The sequence below is a fragment of the Rhea americana genome, unplaced genomic scaffold (genome assembly GCF_003343005.1).
Source record: "Rhea americana isolate MKP2758 unplaced genomic scaffold, rheAme1 scaffold_2, whole genome shotgun sequence".
Lineage (NCBI taxonomy): Eukaryota > Metazoa > Chordata > Aves > Rheiformes > Rheidae > Rhea > Rhea americana.
In genome coordinates this window covers 863,002-877,343 of record NW_028186149.1, presented here as the reverse complement: position 1 = coordinate 877,343, position 14,342 = coordinate 863,002, and the positions used below count along the sequence as shown (strand labels likewise).

The 14,342-nt window shown below is 39.0% G+C and overlaps 1 protein-coding gene across 1 annotated transcript in view; it reads left to right on the top strand.

Annotated features, from left to right (window-relative positions):
• Positions 1-13,841, top strand: part of USP3 (ubiquitin specific peptidase 3) — a 44,023-nt gene extending 30,182 nt beyond the window's left edge. The window contains exons 11-17 of the mRNA XM_085303650.1: positions 4,281-4,427; positions 6,376-6,482; positions 6,645-6,725; positions 7,693-7,811; positions 7,987-8,100; positions 8,216-8,283; positions 9,886-13,841. Coding sequence (XP_085159776.1) covers positions 4,281-4,427; positions 6,376-6,482; positions 6,645-6,725; positions 7,693-7,811; positions 7,987-8,100; positions 8,216-8,283; positions 9,886-10,051 — 802 coding nt within the window. The 3' untranslated portion in view covers positions 10,052-13,841. The remainder of the gene's footprint in view (positions 1-4,280; positions 4,428-6,375; positions 6,483-6,644; positions 6,726-7,692; positions 7,812-7,986; positions 8,101-8,215; positions 8,284-9,885) is intronic.
• Positions 13,842-14,342: the final 501 nt, after the last annotated feature.

Here is a 14,342-nt window from a genome sequence, read left to right as displayed (position 1 = left end):
AAAAAAAAAAAAAAAAAAAAAAAAAAAAAAAAAAACAGTAAAAAAGAAAGGAAAAGGAAAAAGGTTACCCAAGTAAATCAAAGTATCGTTCCTCTCCAAGGTCTCCCTGTCCTGGCCCCTGAACCTCTTTCAAAGGAGCACTGAAACCTGTTAGGATATATTGTGATGAAGGTAAGTTGCTCCATGTTCTCAGGTAGTAAAGATGTTATCTGTTACACATCTCCAGCAGTGCTGAAAAGATGCTGTGAACACATCTGCTAGAGGAACAACCTGAATAACAAAAAGCTATTTACTCTATTCTTCACACTGCCTAATGTGCTTCACCTGGCTTATGAGAATCAAGGAAGTTTAATACCAGTAGTTTCAAGCAGAGGCCAAAACATTATAGGCAAATGAACATCATCCTTAATATTCTTGACCAGTGTCCCCATTATAGCCCTCATTGTAATTCCTCTTAGACTAAGCAAGAAACCAGTTCATTAMGTTCCTCTAGCAAATTTTCAGCACTGTGGATTCTCTTGCAGCTTTTAAAAGGAAAAAATGCTATGTGTGTTTACTTATTCATTCCCAGTTAGGTGGGAGCGTGTCCGTGAGTCACTGGTAAGAGAACTTTTTCACTCAGGGACATATGAGCCAGTCTGTGTTTTTATCAAGWAACATAGTATACTAAATTAAATGGAGAGAAGTGTAAGCCACTGAGTAAATATGTACCCACTCTCCCATTTCCACTCGATCTAGGGACACGGTTCTTTGACTGTTTAATTGTACCTTACTGTAAAAGTTAGTAACATTGCTGTTCCRGTTCTACCTTGTATGCTATTTGTGAGATGAGAAGGAGAGGGTGGCTGGAACAAAGGTGGAGCCAGCAGTGTGTTAACAGCAAACCAACTAATTTGGCTTATATAGCCTTAAGTAATTTGGTGGGGGTGCTGAGGAGAAATGGACGACTTTTCGACTTTTTGGAAATTTAWTTTTTTTTAGCCTGAAGATATTTCAGTTGTTAAAGGCATGTGCCTGCCTTTGGGAACGTAAGTGCTGTTCTTCTTATAGAAGGTTATGGACGGTTTTCTTACACAGAAAGTTATGGGGAAAAAATGCTGCTGATGTACTTTATGGCCCTCTGTCTCGTAAYACATGTAGGAAGTAGAGAATATAGCTTATAGTTGTTAAAATTTGTRTATTATAAGCGCAACTGGAGTGGCTCTAAGCTCTCGCACTGCTACGGAGGTCCTGATCTTTGACTGTTGTACTGAGCCTGCTCCTGTGACTTGTGCTGCCTGCTGCGATAGTTCAGTGGCCGCCTGCTGAGCTGCAGTGTGTGCACTCTGCTGCTTTACCGCTGTATGACTAGCACACTCTGTTTTCCTAGTAACTCTTCCTGTTTATATTCTGTCTTGCTGCCTGTAGGCAAAGGAATGTCAGAGATGGGCTTGAATTGAATTGGTTCAGGTACATGGAGATCAGTTTTGTTACAAAAGCTGCCTGTCAGAGAAACTGTGCTTCTTACCTRAAGGGCCTTCCGATCATAATTTATTTTAAAGTATATGGTCAATGTCATTGTGTTATTTTAAAAATGTGCAACTATATTTAATCCAAAGAATGTCTTATTTACGATTAACGTATTTGTATGCATGAACAAACATGCATCAGGAGCACAACGAACAGTGTGGAACGGTTCCAAAGGGTGTTTTATCACATTTGTTGCTATGTTACTTCAGAGTTCTTTTCCGAGCAAGTTAATGTTAAAAAGATTAAATGTTCTTCTTTCTGGTGCCTGAAACAAAGCCTTTCCATAAATTTCTTCTTTGGCTGTTTATTATGTTCTCTATGTGTTAGTTAAAGTGAAGATAACTGTATTAAATAAACTAAGCAAATCCTGGGTTAAGTCTGTGACTTCTAAGTTAACCCTATGGTGTTTATAGTYAACCTGTGGCTTTGAAGCTGGGTTCTGCTTTACTTCCATGTTTCATAGGAATGTTTAATTACATTGCGGCTTCGGGAGAACCGAGTCCTGTTTTCAGCTGTGCAGGACTCTGGCCTGTTGAAGCACAGTGGTTTTTCAGTGTCAGTCTTTCTCCCTTGTAAAAGAGGGTAGYGATGTTGATGTATTTGAGAGAGCTTTGTGATCCCTGCATGAAAAACACCACAAAAAAGCAATGGGCTGTCCAGTGAAGGGAAATCTGTGTCTGCACTCTGCAACACCTTATTAGTCGTATTTTAAAGATGGTCACAAATTAAGAAAGCATTTGTTAGCTATCTGGATCATGCATTAACTTTATACTTTTGCAATATGTACTTGATGGTGATTATAGTAAATCTAAATCACCATAGTGAAACACATAGGGAGAATCAGAATAGAAATCTTCTCACTCCTTGGCCCTTCGTGGCCCTTGCATGCATAGCGGTTTGGTATTCGCTGTTGTTTGGAAAGAAATGACTGAACAGAGCACGGGTGCGTTTAGGTGAAGCACCTAATCGATCCCTTAGTATAACAAAGGCTGGAGAAGGTCGAAGTCGGTAGAATAGCTTCCAGCTGGTGCAGAGTTATGTTGGTGCTCGGATAATCCAAGTTGTACCTGCTCCCATTCTCATGTTTGCTTGCAGATGATGCCTTTTCCTGCTTTCTTCTGGCCCACTATATGAACTCAGTGCTGTCTTTAAAGCTGCTAGCTTGGAAGAAAATATTAATTCTGTGAGAAGGAAAGAGACGCTTACAGTGTGTGTGTGTGTGTGTGTGTGTGTTCATGTTATCTCATACCAGTACTTCTGTAGGACATGGCTATGTTCTTCACTACGCGCATCAGCTGTACACCGAGTCCTTCTGTTGCACCGAGTCCCTTCTCGTTTCTCTAAAGCGGCTGGGAGTCATGCCAAGAGTCTAATGAACGTTTTTCCCTCCCCTGAGCAAGATTGAACTCCCCSCTGTTGTTGGTTGCCCATGCTTATGTGGAATCATGGGGAGGGGGGGACAGGCAGCTTAAAAAATGCAGCTTAAATGAGTGGAAAGAAGCCAGCTCTCTGCTGTTTGGGGGGTTTTGTAACTAGGCCTGCAAAGACTTGTACATAATCATGTCACTGTTGGATGAGGCTTTTAATGTTTCAATGTGCATGTTTTCCTGCTCCACCTCTTWCAGCTGTATGAGGATCTTATGGCAAATGGATCCTAGTCGCTTCTGAAATGTAGTGCGTGCTCTACCTTGAAGACTTGTAAGGACCTGTTTACCCCGATGGCTTTTCTGTTTCCCTCCCAGTGGCTTTGTCAGTGATGAGATAACGGTGGCTCTCTGGGCAGTGCTGCTGTGACACAGCTGAGCCTGGGACCCTCCCCTGCCAAATCCAGCTCCTCCAGTGATGCTCTGGCCCCTGCCACCATTGCGGGGTCGCACGGTGGAGGCATGCGACTCCGAGCATGGCTATAGGACTCGCCCTAGAAGAGGGCAGAAACCTCCCTCTCATCTTAATTAATTCAGTTTGTTGTTACTGAAAGGGCCACAAACCCTTCACGTGGTGGGCGAGGGGAGCAAACGAGCAAGCCAGCAGCTGGTCCTGCCGCAGTGAGGGGGCTCAGCCGCGGGGTGAAAGCCCCCAACTATTGACGCTAAATCCTATGTCAACAGCGTGTTTCGTGGTGTCTTCGAAGCCTACCAGTTCAGAGACTTTTACTGTCTTGCACGTGATTTATGGTAGTTTCAGAGTAGGGATAACAGTGTGCTGCCTCAGCTGGAATCATAAAAAGCAGTTCTGCATAGATGTTATCAAGTGGAGTCAATAACCAGTGATGAAAAAGGAGAAACGGGAGGAATGTTTTTGTGTGAGTGAGGAGAGATCATTGCTACTATTGTGCATTTTTATATATTCARTGTATATTAGAACTATGATGTTAACAGCACAGATGGATTTTCCTGAGGCTGATTAACATGGCAACTACATTAACAGAATATGTGAGCAAATGGTGTTATATCTCTGGTACTGCCTGCTGTTTTCTGAAAAGTCTCTCACTTTAAACTTTATAATCTTAAAATACCCCTCTATGCTCCAAAAGATGCTTGCATAGAGATAGATCTGCGAAGGACAGAAATCACTTAGCTTGTCTTGACATCACTTTAACTTTCAGAGGCTGATTGGAAAACATTTTTGGTACAAACTGAACATGTCTCTGTAATTTGGTTTGGTGGCACTACAGGAATATTTTTTCTTGTGACCATGGGAACACTCCATGTATCAGCAATGAAGTGAAACCTGTACATTTGGTGATTGCTGTTGTTTCCTTTTCTTTTAAGGGGATACCAGCAACAGGATGCCCACGAGTTCATGCGTTACCTTTTGGACCATCTACACCTGGAACTCCAGGGAGGCTTCAATGGTGTTTCACGTTCAGTAATCTTGCAAGAAAATACTGGCCTGTCTGCAAGCAACAAATGTTGCATGTAAGAAATGTTTTTAATTTCCTCAACACCCTAATACCCGTGTATGGGTTTATGTGGCATGGATCTGAACTTTTTTTGTCTGTGGATCCTTGTTTAAATTTTCTTCAGTGCATCTTAACCCTATAAATTAGAAAGCTGCAAGATAAAGAATTAGCATCCTGTGAGCTCTGCTTCTTTTCAAAAGAAAGTGTCTTAGATCAGTATTTTTCATAGACATGAGCATAAGTTGAAAGCACATTTTTGATACATTAATCTCTTTTCAGAAATAAGATGAACTCCCCTTATTTTCTCTTCTGTATCTATACAGAATTGTCTCCTGTGTTCAGACAAGCTAGATTTCTTTGGGTGATAGATGCCCTGAATGATAAAGGAGCAAAGACTGCAAGTACTTGTAGGTCTGAATAGTCAGTAGACTGGCCRAAAGCGTAAGCAATGCAGCCACAGTTTGACTTAAGGGAATTTTCTTACAGAAGAACTGTGTGTATGTGCCTGTAACATGAGACATAGCTTAGGCTGTTGTTTCTGACGATTTATTTTATTTATTTTCATGTTATTGTTTGACTTGAAACAGAGGAAAGCGGTGGGTTCTGCACAGCTGTTTTTCTTCTGGAAATACTGTTGGTTCTGAGTTCTGTCCCAGGTGTGTTCTCAGCTAGACTGAAGCCATCACTGAGAGAAAACATACAATTTGCTTTAGGAATGAATGTGAAAGTCAGTTTAGCCTGCATGTTTGGTCCTTAGGTCCTTGGACTCCCAGTGAAAGAGCTGGCTCTGAATTTTCCCTTCCTCTACTGATAAGGACACACAAAAATGCTCTGAGCAATACAGGATTTTATAGATACTTTATTACTGGAAACCTTGTTCAGACCATGCTCATTACCACTTTTATGTTCTTGTTGCTTAAAATAAATCTCATAAAAAAAGCTTAGATAAAATAGTCTTAGAATTGAAGTGTATTGGAAGACAGTTATATTTGTATTACATCYAAGACTCAGTGGAATTTAAGGGGAATTTAAACTAGGTTCAAATAGCTCATGTGAATTTGCCCTGTGAAAGGCTGTGTAAGTGCATGGTTGGGATATGGCCCTTCTGTGCGGGGCAAAGTAAGGTCGCGTACTTGCATGACTACAGTARAGTATTAAGAATGCTGTAAATGCTCGCTTTTTGAGCAGTTTTTTTGGATAGTTGTGTCCTTCTACTTGGCAGGAAGAGTTCAAATTAACGTGAAGATGTAGGTGGAATGCAGCTACGGAAGAGAGGTTTCTGCAGGCTTGTAGGGTCACATATGCAAGCACAAACTAGCAAGTTAATTAAAAGTTGTAAAATACTATTGAAAATGTTTCAGTTTCATTAGACTAAGTCCATTATATAACCTGCTACAAAGCTTAAGGGAAAGCATAAAGAACAGTGGTGATACCTACTGTTTACTGTATTGTAATGTACCTTGAGCAGTCTTTGGGGGCAAATAAAGTGGTAAAAGGTGCAGACCCATACTTTCAGAAATCAAGAGCATTRTAACAAAGTAGGGGTGAAGATTCAAAACAAAAATATCCTTGATCTACTTACTTACTTGAGAGAGAGTTTTATTTAAAACTTTAGGAACAGCCTTTGTTATTGGGTTTAAGCACTGAACCTCTGGCAGAAKCAGCTGTACAGTACAGAAATGCTATCTAGCGGCAAGAATACTTTGAACACTACAGTTTTGTGGATCTGCTTGGCACGTGTGCCATTGACACTTTTTGGTAGGTACAAGTTAAAAGTAGTGTAACACATAATTACTTCTCTGTGCAGTTCTGGGATAAATGAATTGCCCCATGGATGAACCTCAGTGACAGTTTCTTACCAGGCGGAACAGTTTGGTACACAGGCAGCACTGACTTGTTAGGAGTAGAGACACACCAGCTGTTTGTTTCTGACTGTGTGTTCCTTTGTGATGTGGTTTCTCTAGAAATGGAGCTTCTACTGTTGTCACAGCAATTTTTGGAGGCATTCTTCAAAATGAAGTCAACTGCTTAATATGTGGGACTGAATCTAGAAAGTTTGACCCATTCCTAGGTAAGATGTTTCACATCTTCATTGGATGAACTAAGGCAGAAAAAATAAATGAAATAATCTGAACTTTGATAATGTCACATTATTTAACCAAAGTTTTAGCCTGAAAAGATCAAACATTAAGTAAGTTTTATTCTGCTCTAAACACTTTGTCTGTTTTTCTAGACCTTTCACTAGATATTCCAAGTCAGTTCAGAAATAAACGTACTAAAAATCAAGAAAATGGACCAATGTGCACGCTACGAGGTAAGAGCATCTGGACAAGTGAAATCATTAACAGGAATAAGGACAGAGCGGTTAATGTCAGGAGAGCCAGGCTTTCACCTAGGATTTGATTTGCTGCCATCTCATTTTGTGAGGCTTTTTAGTAGAAGAAGGTGCCAAAATAATTTTTATGCAGGTGTCGACCACTGTTTACTGACATACTACTGCAATAAACTGGGGCGCAGAGATGCTTTGGTCGCCAGGTCAGCWAAATCCCGAGGGAAGATACCAGCAGGGGCTTTGTGATACACCGCCGTCTTTCCAAACCAGTGGCTACTCATGTGTCTGGTTGTGTAGCTGCAGTTGTTAAGGCTCTGTGCTTAAAAGCATGTTTTGAAAATATGCCCCTTGCCATATATTAAGGATGGATTTTGCATGGTCTGCTTTTTTAAAACAGTGTAAATACAACCCAGGCCAGTTAGGTAGTGAGGCTTTTGACCTTGTTTTAAAGGATGTTAGTTTCTACAGATTTGTAAATATATTTGCCAAAAATTATCAACTATTCATTAATCAATAAGTAATTTTCTTCTTCTTTTAACTTGTTTCCAGGGGGGAGGGGGGAACAGCTTTAATAGTTGAAAATAATAGGTGGAGATTCTTTCTTAGTTTATTAGCAAGTAAGTCATCTAGTTTCTTTTGAAAATTAATGGTCCTGCTGAATGCTAGGAGGGATAGTTTTTAAAAGAGGGAGAGGTTGTTTGTTTTATTTTCTCCTTTTTCTTTTTTTTTAACTGCTTATAACTTCTAAAGTGTTTTAAAGAATGTGCTACAGCATGTTACTGTATTATTACATAGTTGCAGCTGGCTTGCTGCACAAACATATAATAATGTTAACCAGAATGACTGCAGCCCATACCTATCTTCTCTATTTTGCTGAATTTGCTATGTTTCAAAAATCAATTGACTTCATCTCTGAAGTTAGGTTTTTGTGTTCTGTTTTTGTTTTTAGACTGTCTTCGCAGTTTTACAGACCTGGAAGAACTTGATGAGACAGAGCTCTATATGTGCCACAAATGCAAAAAAAAACAGAAATCCACCAAAAAATTCTGGATTCAGAAACTACCAAAGGTTTGTATATACTTGAAAGGTCATGACATGGGAATGTGTCAAAGGAAATGGCTGCCAAACTGTTACTAGAAACCACTGCTTAACTGGTCCATCAGCTACTGCTGATGTTTAGCTATGTTCGACTTATTCCTCTAATGTATCCTTTTCGTCTTTATAATAATTTTTAATCCTCTAGGTGCTATGCTTACACTTGAAACGATTTCACTGGACAGCATATCTGAGAAACAAGGTTGATACGTACGTTGAGTTTCCACTACGAGGCCTAGACATGAAATGCTATTTGTTAGAGGTATGGAGACACTCAATGATCCTCCTGCAGACATGTGTTCCGCTGCATATGTCTTTATTACAAATTATGGTAAATGTCATTGGAAATCTGAGGTTTCTTCTCTTTTTAACTGCAGCCAGAAAACAGCGGCCCAGAAAGCTGYCTGTATGACCTTGCAGCTGTTGTTGTGCATCATGGTTCAGGGTGAGTACCTGGAATGAGCCAGCTTCTGGGCAGAAACCCTCTTCCCACTGAAGTACATGCCGACTTACTTGAGGTTTTTCTGTCCTTAGTGAATGTCTGTATTTTCACTAGTGGAAATGAGCARTAATTTTTAAACTTAGATGGGAATGAGCTGAGTTAACTTATGATAGATTTATACAGTAAGTCAGTCCTAGGAATCTCCACTGGCAATCTTTCTTTGGGAGTCATGACAAAAGTGGGACACTAATAAAAACAGTCCAGTTTCTGTAGGAGTGTAAAGCACTAAAACCAACAGAGCCAGAACAGAAATATTTTTCTTCTTTTGTTCAGTTTGAAAGAYGTGATGTTTATGCTGAAGTGTTTGTTTGGAATAAATGTAGACTTAAGTTGGACACAGTGAAAGCAATTATCCTGTACTTACCTTCTTCCTACAGGGGCAAAACTTGGGAAAGCTAATAGGGATGGCACAAGGCTTGATACATTCATATATCAATGTAATGTATCAATTCATATTTTTGGGAGTGGGGTCTTTTTCTTTTGTTTCCTAGCCCTGGACTGATCCTTTGAGAATAAGTAGTGACAAGAACTTTTTCCTGGATGGTTGGGCAATCTGTTCTTGCAAGTTAGGAACTCGCTCTATGAAGGTGAAGCTGAGAAAGGAGGGTTTTTTAAAAAAATTAAATCATTAAAAACGTTTTGCTTGATTTCTCGATACAATTCTAAGATATTAAAAGGTTGAGTCTGGAAAGGCATGCTTTTTGCTTTTGCTAGAAGAATGGTCTGGACTTTCAAAAGCAAGCCCATACTATTTGACTTGACTATTAAAGGCACCCTTTGTAGCACTGTAGTGCATCTGACTGGTGCTTCAAAGTTGTAAGAAAATCAGTTGTCTGTGTTGCAGATAATAATAGTAAATGAAAGCTAGTCATAGTTGGAATGGAATTAGATAGTGGGAAGCATTACAGAACTATGTTATAACCTATAAGCAAGTGAAAGCAGATCTTAAGTGGCAGAGTAATGAAAATTGGATTCATGGCTCCAAAACTTGGATCTATTTAATGTGAATTTTAGTAATTTTCTTTTTGATATTCTGGTCTTCTAGTCTAATATAATCAAAAGCACCTACAGCAAAACAATGCAAGTCTCTCTCTCTCTCCAGAGTCTTAAGTGGGGAAGATTTTACAAAAATAAACATAGTGAAATTTTTATAGCTAATACAAATAATAGCAGCTAATGGGTTTGATTTTTATATGGGCAAAAATACTAGTTCCGTGTTGCAAGAAGCCTTTCTTGCACACAACTATGGGATGCTAATATGTGTATATGAAAAATTTTCAACTCATCCCAGTAGGTCACTGCTCTAATATAAAACTTTAATTTGGAGAACTTTGTGCCCCACGGATGAAGAGAGGAAGACTCTTACCAGTTGTTACAGCGGGCTGACAGGTCCTTTCTCTTCTGGCTGCTAGAATCCTCCTGGTCTGTTATCACTTAGTAGGAAACACATCAGAGAATGAAATGCTGTATCTCCTTCTGATTGTCTTCTCACTCTCTTTTTTTTTCTTTTTTTCCCTTTTTTCTCCCTTCCCTTCTCGGTGTCAGTGTTGGCTCTGGACATTACACTGCATATGCAACGCACGAAGGTCGTTGGTTCCATTTCAACGACAGTACTGTAACTCTGACCGACGAGGAGACTGTGGTAAAGGCAAAAGCCTACATCCTCTTCTACGTGGAACGGCAAGCCAAATCTGGATCAGATAAACTTTAATACCTCCTTCTAATTCTCACTTACCAAGTCCACCGGATAAAACATTTCCATTTCTCCATAAATACTTGATCCAAGACTATTAATTTCATTGTGCACTTTTCAATTTCCTCTTGTGGGTTTTAGTTTTGTTGTGTCAATGGTAGCATTTGACTTACTGAACTTGGACACAAACTAACTTTTTTTTTAGTTATACCAGAAAACCTCAGCAGATTTTGATTTGCTGCTTTAGTTGTGATAACTCAATTTTTATATATATAGTTTAATGAAATACTTAGTTATTTGACTTTTTTTATATTAATGTTTTCAGTTCTCACTTTCTAAAGGCACATTTACATCAGAGAAGCTTTCTGTCCTCCTTGCAAGCAAGAYAAATGTGCTCCTGATTATGAAGAGCAATACAACCTCATGCTGCTCTCACAACTGTTATGTAGATATGATTTAATCTCTTTAAATCAAGGAATTATTTGCACATAATATTTTCCCTTGTGCAAGAAACCAAGCAGTGACCTCTGAGCAATCATTCATTATCTGCAGAAGAGATGAGACAGCATCATTAAATAGACCAGGTAATTGCTGCTATTGGTGTGTATTCAGGCTGCTGACGTTCAGGAATCATTGTAAATAAATAGTTGGTTCAGTTGTATCTATACTGCAATTAATTCAAGTGTTCCTCACATGCTCTTCCTTTCCCCTCCCCCCTTCAATTTTTTTAATTAATTATTTTAAAAATATATACATGTCTTAATTGTGTTGGGATTTTTTTTTTTTATGAACCTGAATTGCCAGAGCCATCTTTGTTTCAGATTTTAATCCTGAAATTTGATCATAAACAATTACTTGCTTTAAAACTTAATTTAAAGACTTCCTGGCACTGGGGCCSCAGCCCTCTTTTGTGGTGGAATGGGGGAACACAGCCCCAAAGCCTGGAGTTTTGTGAAAACATGCTTAAGTCGAAATACAGCGCCTGTCCATCTTCAATGCCTACAGTTTGCTTAAAACTGAAAGGAAGTTTATGGAATTCAAGGTGCTCTGTGTGACTTTTGCTGTCRCAGTTGAAATACAAACTGTAAAGGGAAGATACTCGTTTTCATACCTGTAAGATCTTACTGCACGCCTGTCTGATGGGAGCTGTTCAGCCAAAAAAGTCCTGTTGAATGGAACAGCAAAATACTCACTAGCCCAGCCATGGGTTTTGTTTGTTTTTGAGTTGTTTTGTTGGTTTTTTTTTTTTTTTTTTTTTTTTTTTTTAATAGTCTCTGGACTTACTTACTTAAACTGGAGGTATGATATGATTTCTTAAACCTGTCTATGTAATAGAAAAATTTCAGTTTGCAGTTAGATTTTAACTGTATTGCTCACATTCTGGGTAGTAGAAGTCAAACCCTCTCCGTTAATGAGATTTAAGAGGACAGGAGAACCTATGTTGCAAAATCTAGGTGTCCAGAAAAATCTGAAATTTGACCAATGTGACTGCTCCTTTTTTTTTTTTTTTTTTCCCTTACACCTCTTCCCCCTGCCCTTGCTCCCACAAGCCAGCCCCTGTGTGCCTAGCCAGTAACTAGACATCCTGCACTCTCAAAAGCTTGGTGATAAGAATAGAACAAAATTCACATAGGCTTATTAGAACCAAACAGCATCTTTTTGCTAACAAAAGTACGAAGTACAAAAAGTATGTATGTATGTATTGTATGTTGTTTTGATAACAAAGTACAACATAGTTGTTGGAAAACACGTAATAATTCAAGAAAAATGTGATTACCCTTTCTTAGCTAATGTTTCTAAAGGACATACATACATGCATAGTAAAAGTAGCTCTAAAAATCGTACCATAGCTCAACTTGATACACATTTGAGTAAATACTGATCCCCCTGTTGTGGGGATACCTGCTGGCTGAAATCAAAAACACAATCAATCAATCAGATATTTTGTGTGGCTTTTTCACTCCCCCTTAAACCAGGGSGAGAAACTGGCTTTATGTAAAAGTGCAGAAAATAGTCAGCATTGCTAATTGTGTATGAATAGGTAAACTATACACTAGCTAAAAACCTATTGTGATTATTAGCTACATTGTGACATTATATATTATATACATACATACACACACACACAGATGTCTCCTTTTTTTTTGTTTTTTCCCCTAAGTAAGTAATAAGCTGAATTAATAGAACTATTCATTGTTTTAAATTGTAGACAGCTTGTCACCTAGTTTTCCAGTTTCTTGCAGCCAGAACCTTTGTTCCATCAGAACAGTTAGTRGTTATCACTGCTGCATGCAGAAGAAGGTGTGCGACAGACTTCATCAGTGTATGGGGCAAGGGAAGTATCTTTTAACACATTTCTACCTTGAAGGGCAGCCCTGCTGCTCACATTTGGGGCAATTAAATAGTTCCAGCTATATTTGCATTCTGTCTGTATGCTGCTTCAATTGGATTGCTTTAGAATTTTAGTTTAGGGGAATATAAGAAGTATTAAAATACACAACTAGCCATRGCCACAAACAGTTTAACTTGCAGTAGTCAAGCAAATTCCAGCCTTGCAAACCAGTGATGTAAATGTGCCTTTGTTTGTTTAGAAACTTTAAATTTGTAAGCTTCATCAACATTCACTTATTTTAAACAGCTTCTRCTTCTCCAGTTATTTTTTTTTCCCTCTTAATCAAATTAATGGTATCATTTCAGTATTTCCTTTCAGTAACCTTTTCTCTGTAACATTAAGGTCTTGGGCAATGGCATCTACCATGGTCCGTTTTAGCTGTGGCCACGGGAACACAATGCAATCACATCAGTGTTGTTCTTGCAGCAGGTGGTGATATGGACTCAGCCATATGCTTTGCTGGAACAAGTACATCATAAATCCTTTCCTAATTTAACTTTCTCCCACTGCAAACCCAGATGGACAGTATGAACAGTTTGTTGTGGCAACACAAATATTTCTCTTCCTGGTGGAGACCTTTGCTTAACCAGTGTATTCTATGCAGTGTGCTGCAAAAAAAAAAAAAAAAAAAAAAGTAATTGAGCACTGAACCAGTAACATATACTGCACCTGGCCTAGTATTACATTTTTAACCTTACTTGTATATCCTATATTTATCTACTAGCTTGTGGGAAGAGAGGGATATCTGATTTCATTTAAGCCAAATGTTTCTTTTCTACTTAACTGCTGATCATAGTACACACTAACTGGCAAGACTTTTCTTCTTGCTTGTGACTGTTCCGCAAGCAACAACTGCTCTCTACAGTTCAAAGACTTGCATATGTTTCACCAAAATTCACCTGATGATTGATTGATAGAAGGTTGTCCTTCTGTTAGTCATTGTTTAGCCATGTATTCAACTGGAGCCATGATTTCTGTAAAACAAAATAGCCAAATTTCCAGCTCTCAGAACAGTGCTTTAGTGTGTTGTATACTGGGCATTTTAATGCAGAATTATGCAAAACTCACTCTAATGCACTTAGAGAGCGCCTTCTCCTGCTATGGTCAGGAGGTGCTTTTCCAAGTGGTCCCAGCTGTCAGTGGGAGATGAGAGTTTAAAACTTTCACAAATAGGGAAAAGTGGACTTGTATCAGAAGCAGGAGGTCATTTACAAGGATTTTGCTAAATTGATGGAAAGCATAACACTTGGTGTTCAAAAGTTTCCCCAAGTCTCATTGCTGATGTGTCTGTGTCATACTGATGAGGTAATCAATCAGCACCTTGACAACTGATTCCAGTGTGCGTTAGGATATCCTCGAGTACTGTAGTGCCATAGTTGTAACTGTTTACCATTAAAGTCTAGTGTGTACGTTTCAGTGAGGATCACTGACTGTGCTCATCTTGCGTGTTTTTAGAGCATTTCCAGGGTGAATGCAAGTATCTCATTCACACAGTGTGTTTATGGAAACTGTGCCATTAAAAAGTGTCYCCTTCCCCTAGAAAATGAAACTCCTCTTGTCCTTCTACAGCTATCAAACTAGTCATGTAAATTCGCTGAACAGAGACAACTATTTTAACTTGATTTGGAGGGGAAAGGCAACCTAGAATCAAATTCAAGTATTCTCACTATCAAAATTTAGTATCTAAGCACAAAGAGGACCTGCTTTTCAACTGTAAAAGACCCTGTAACGTAACAGCAATTACTTTTTTGTCAGACCTTCGTGTATAGCCTGTGTGTGGTGGAAGAATCATCCCAGCAATGGTAACCTTCATTCAAGGCGTTGGGGGGGGGGGGCAGTGTTGTTTTGTAAGAATGTTGTGKTTACTACAACTCTGAGTAGCCTTGACTATCTGTATCTGTTCAAAAGCATAGGYAG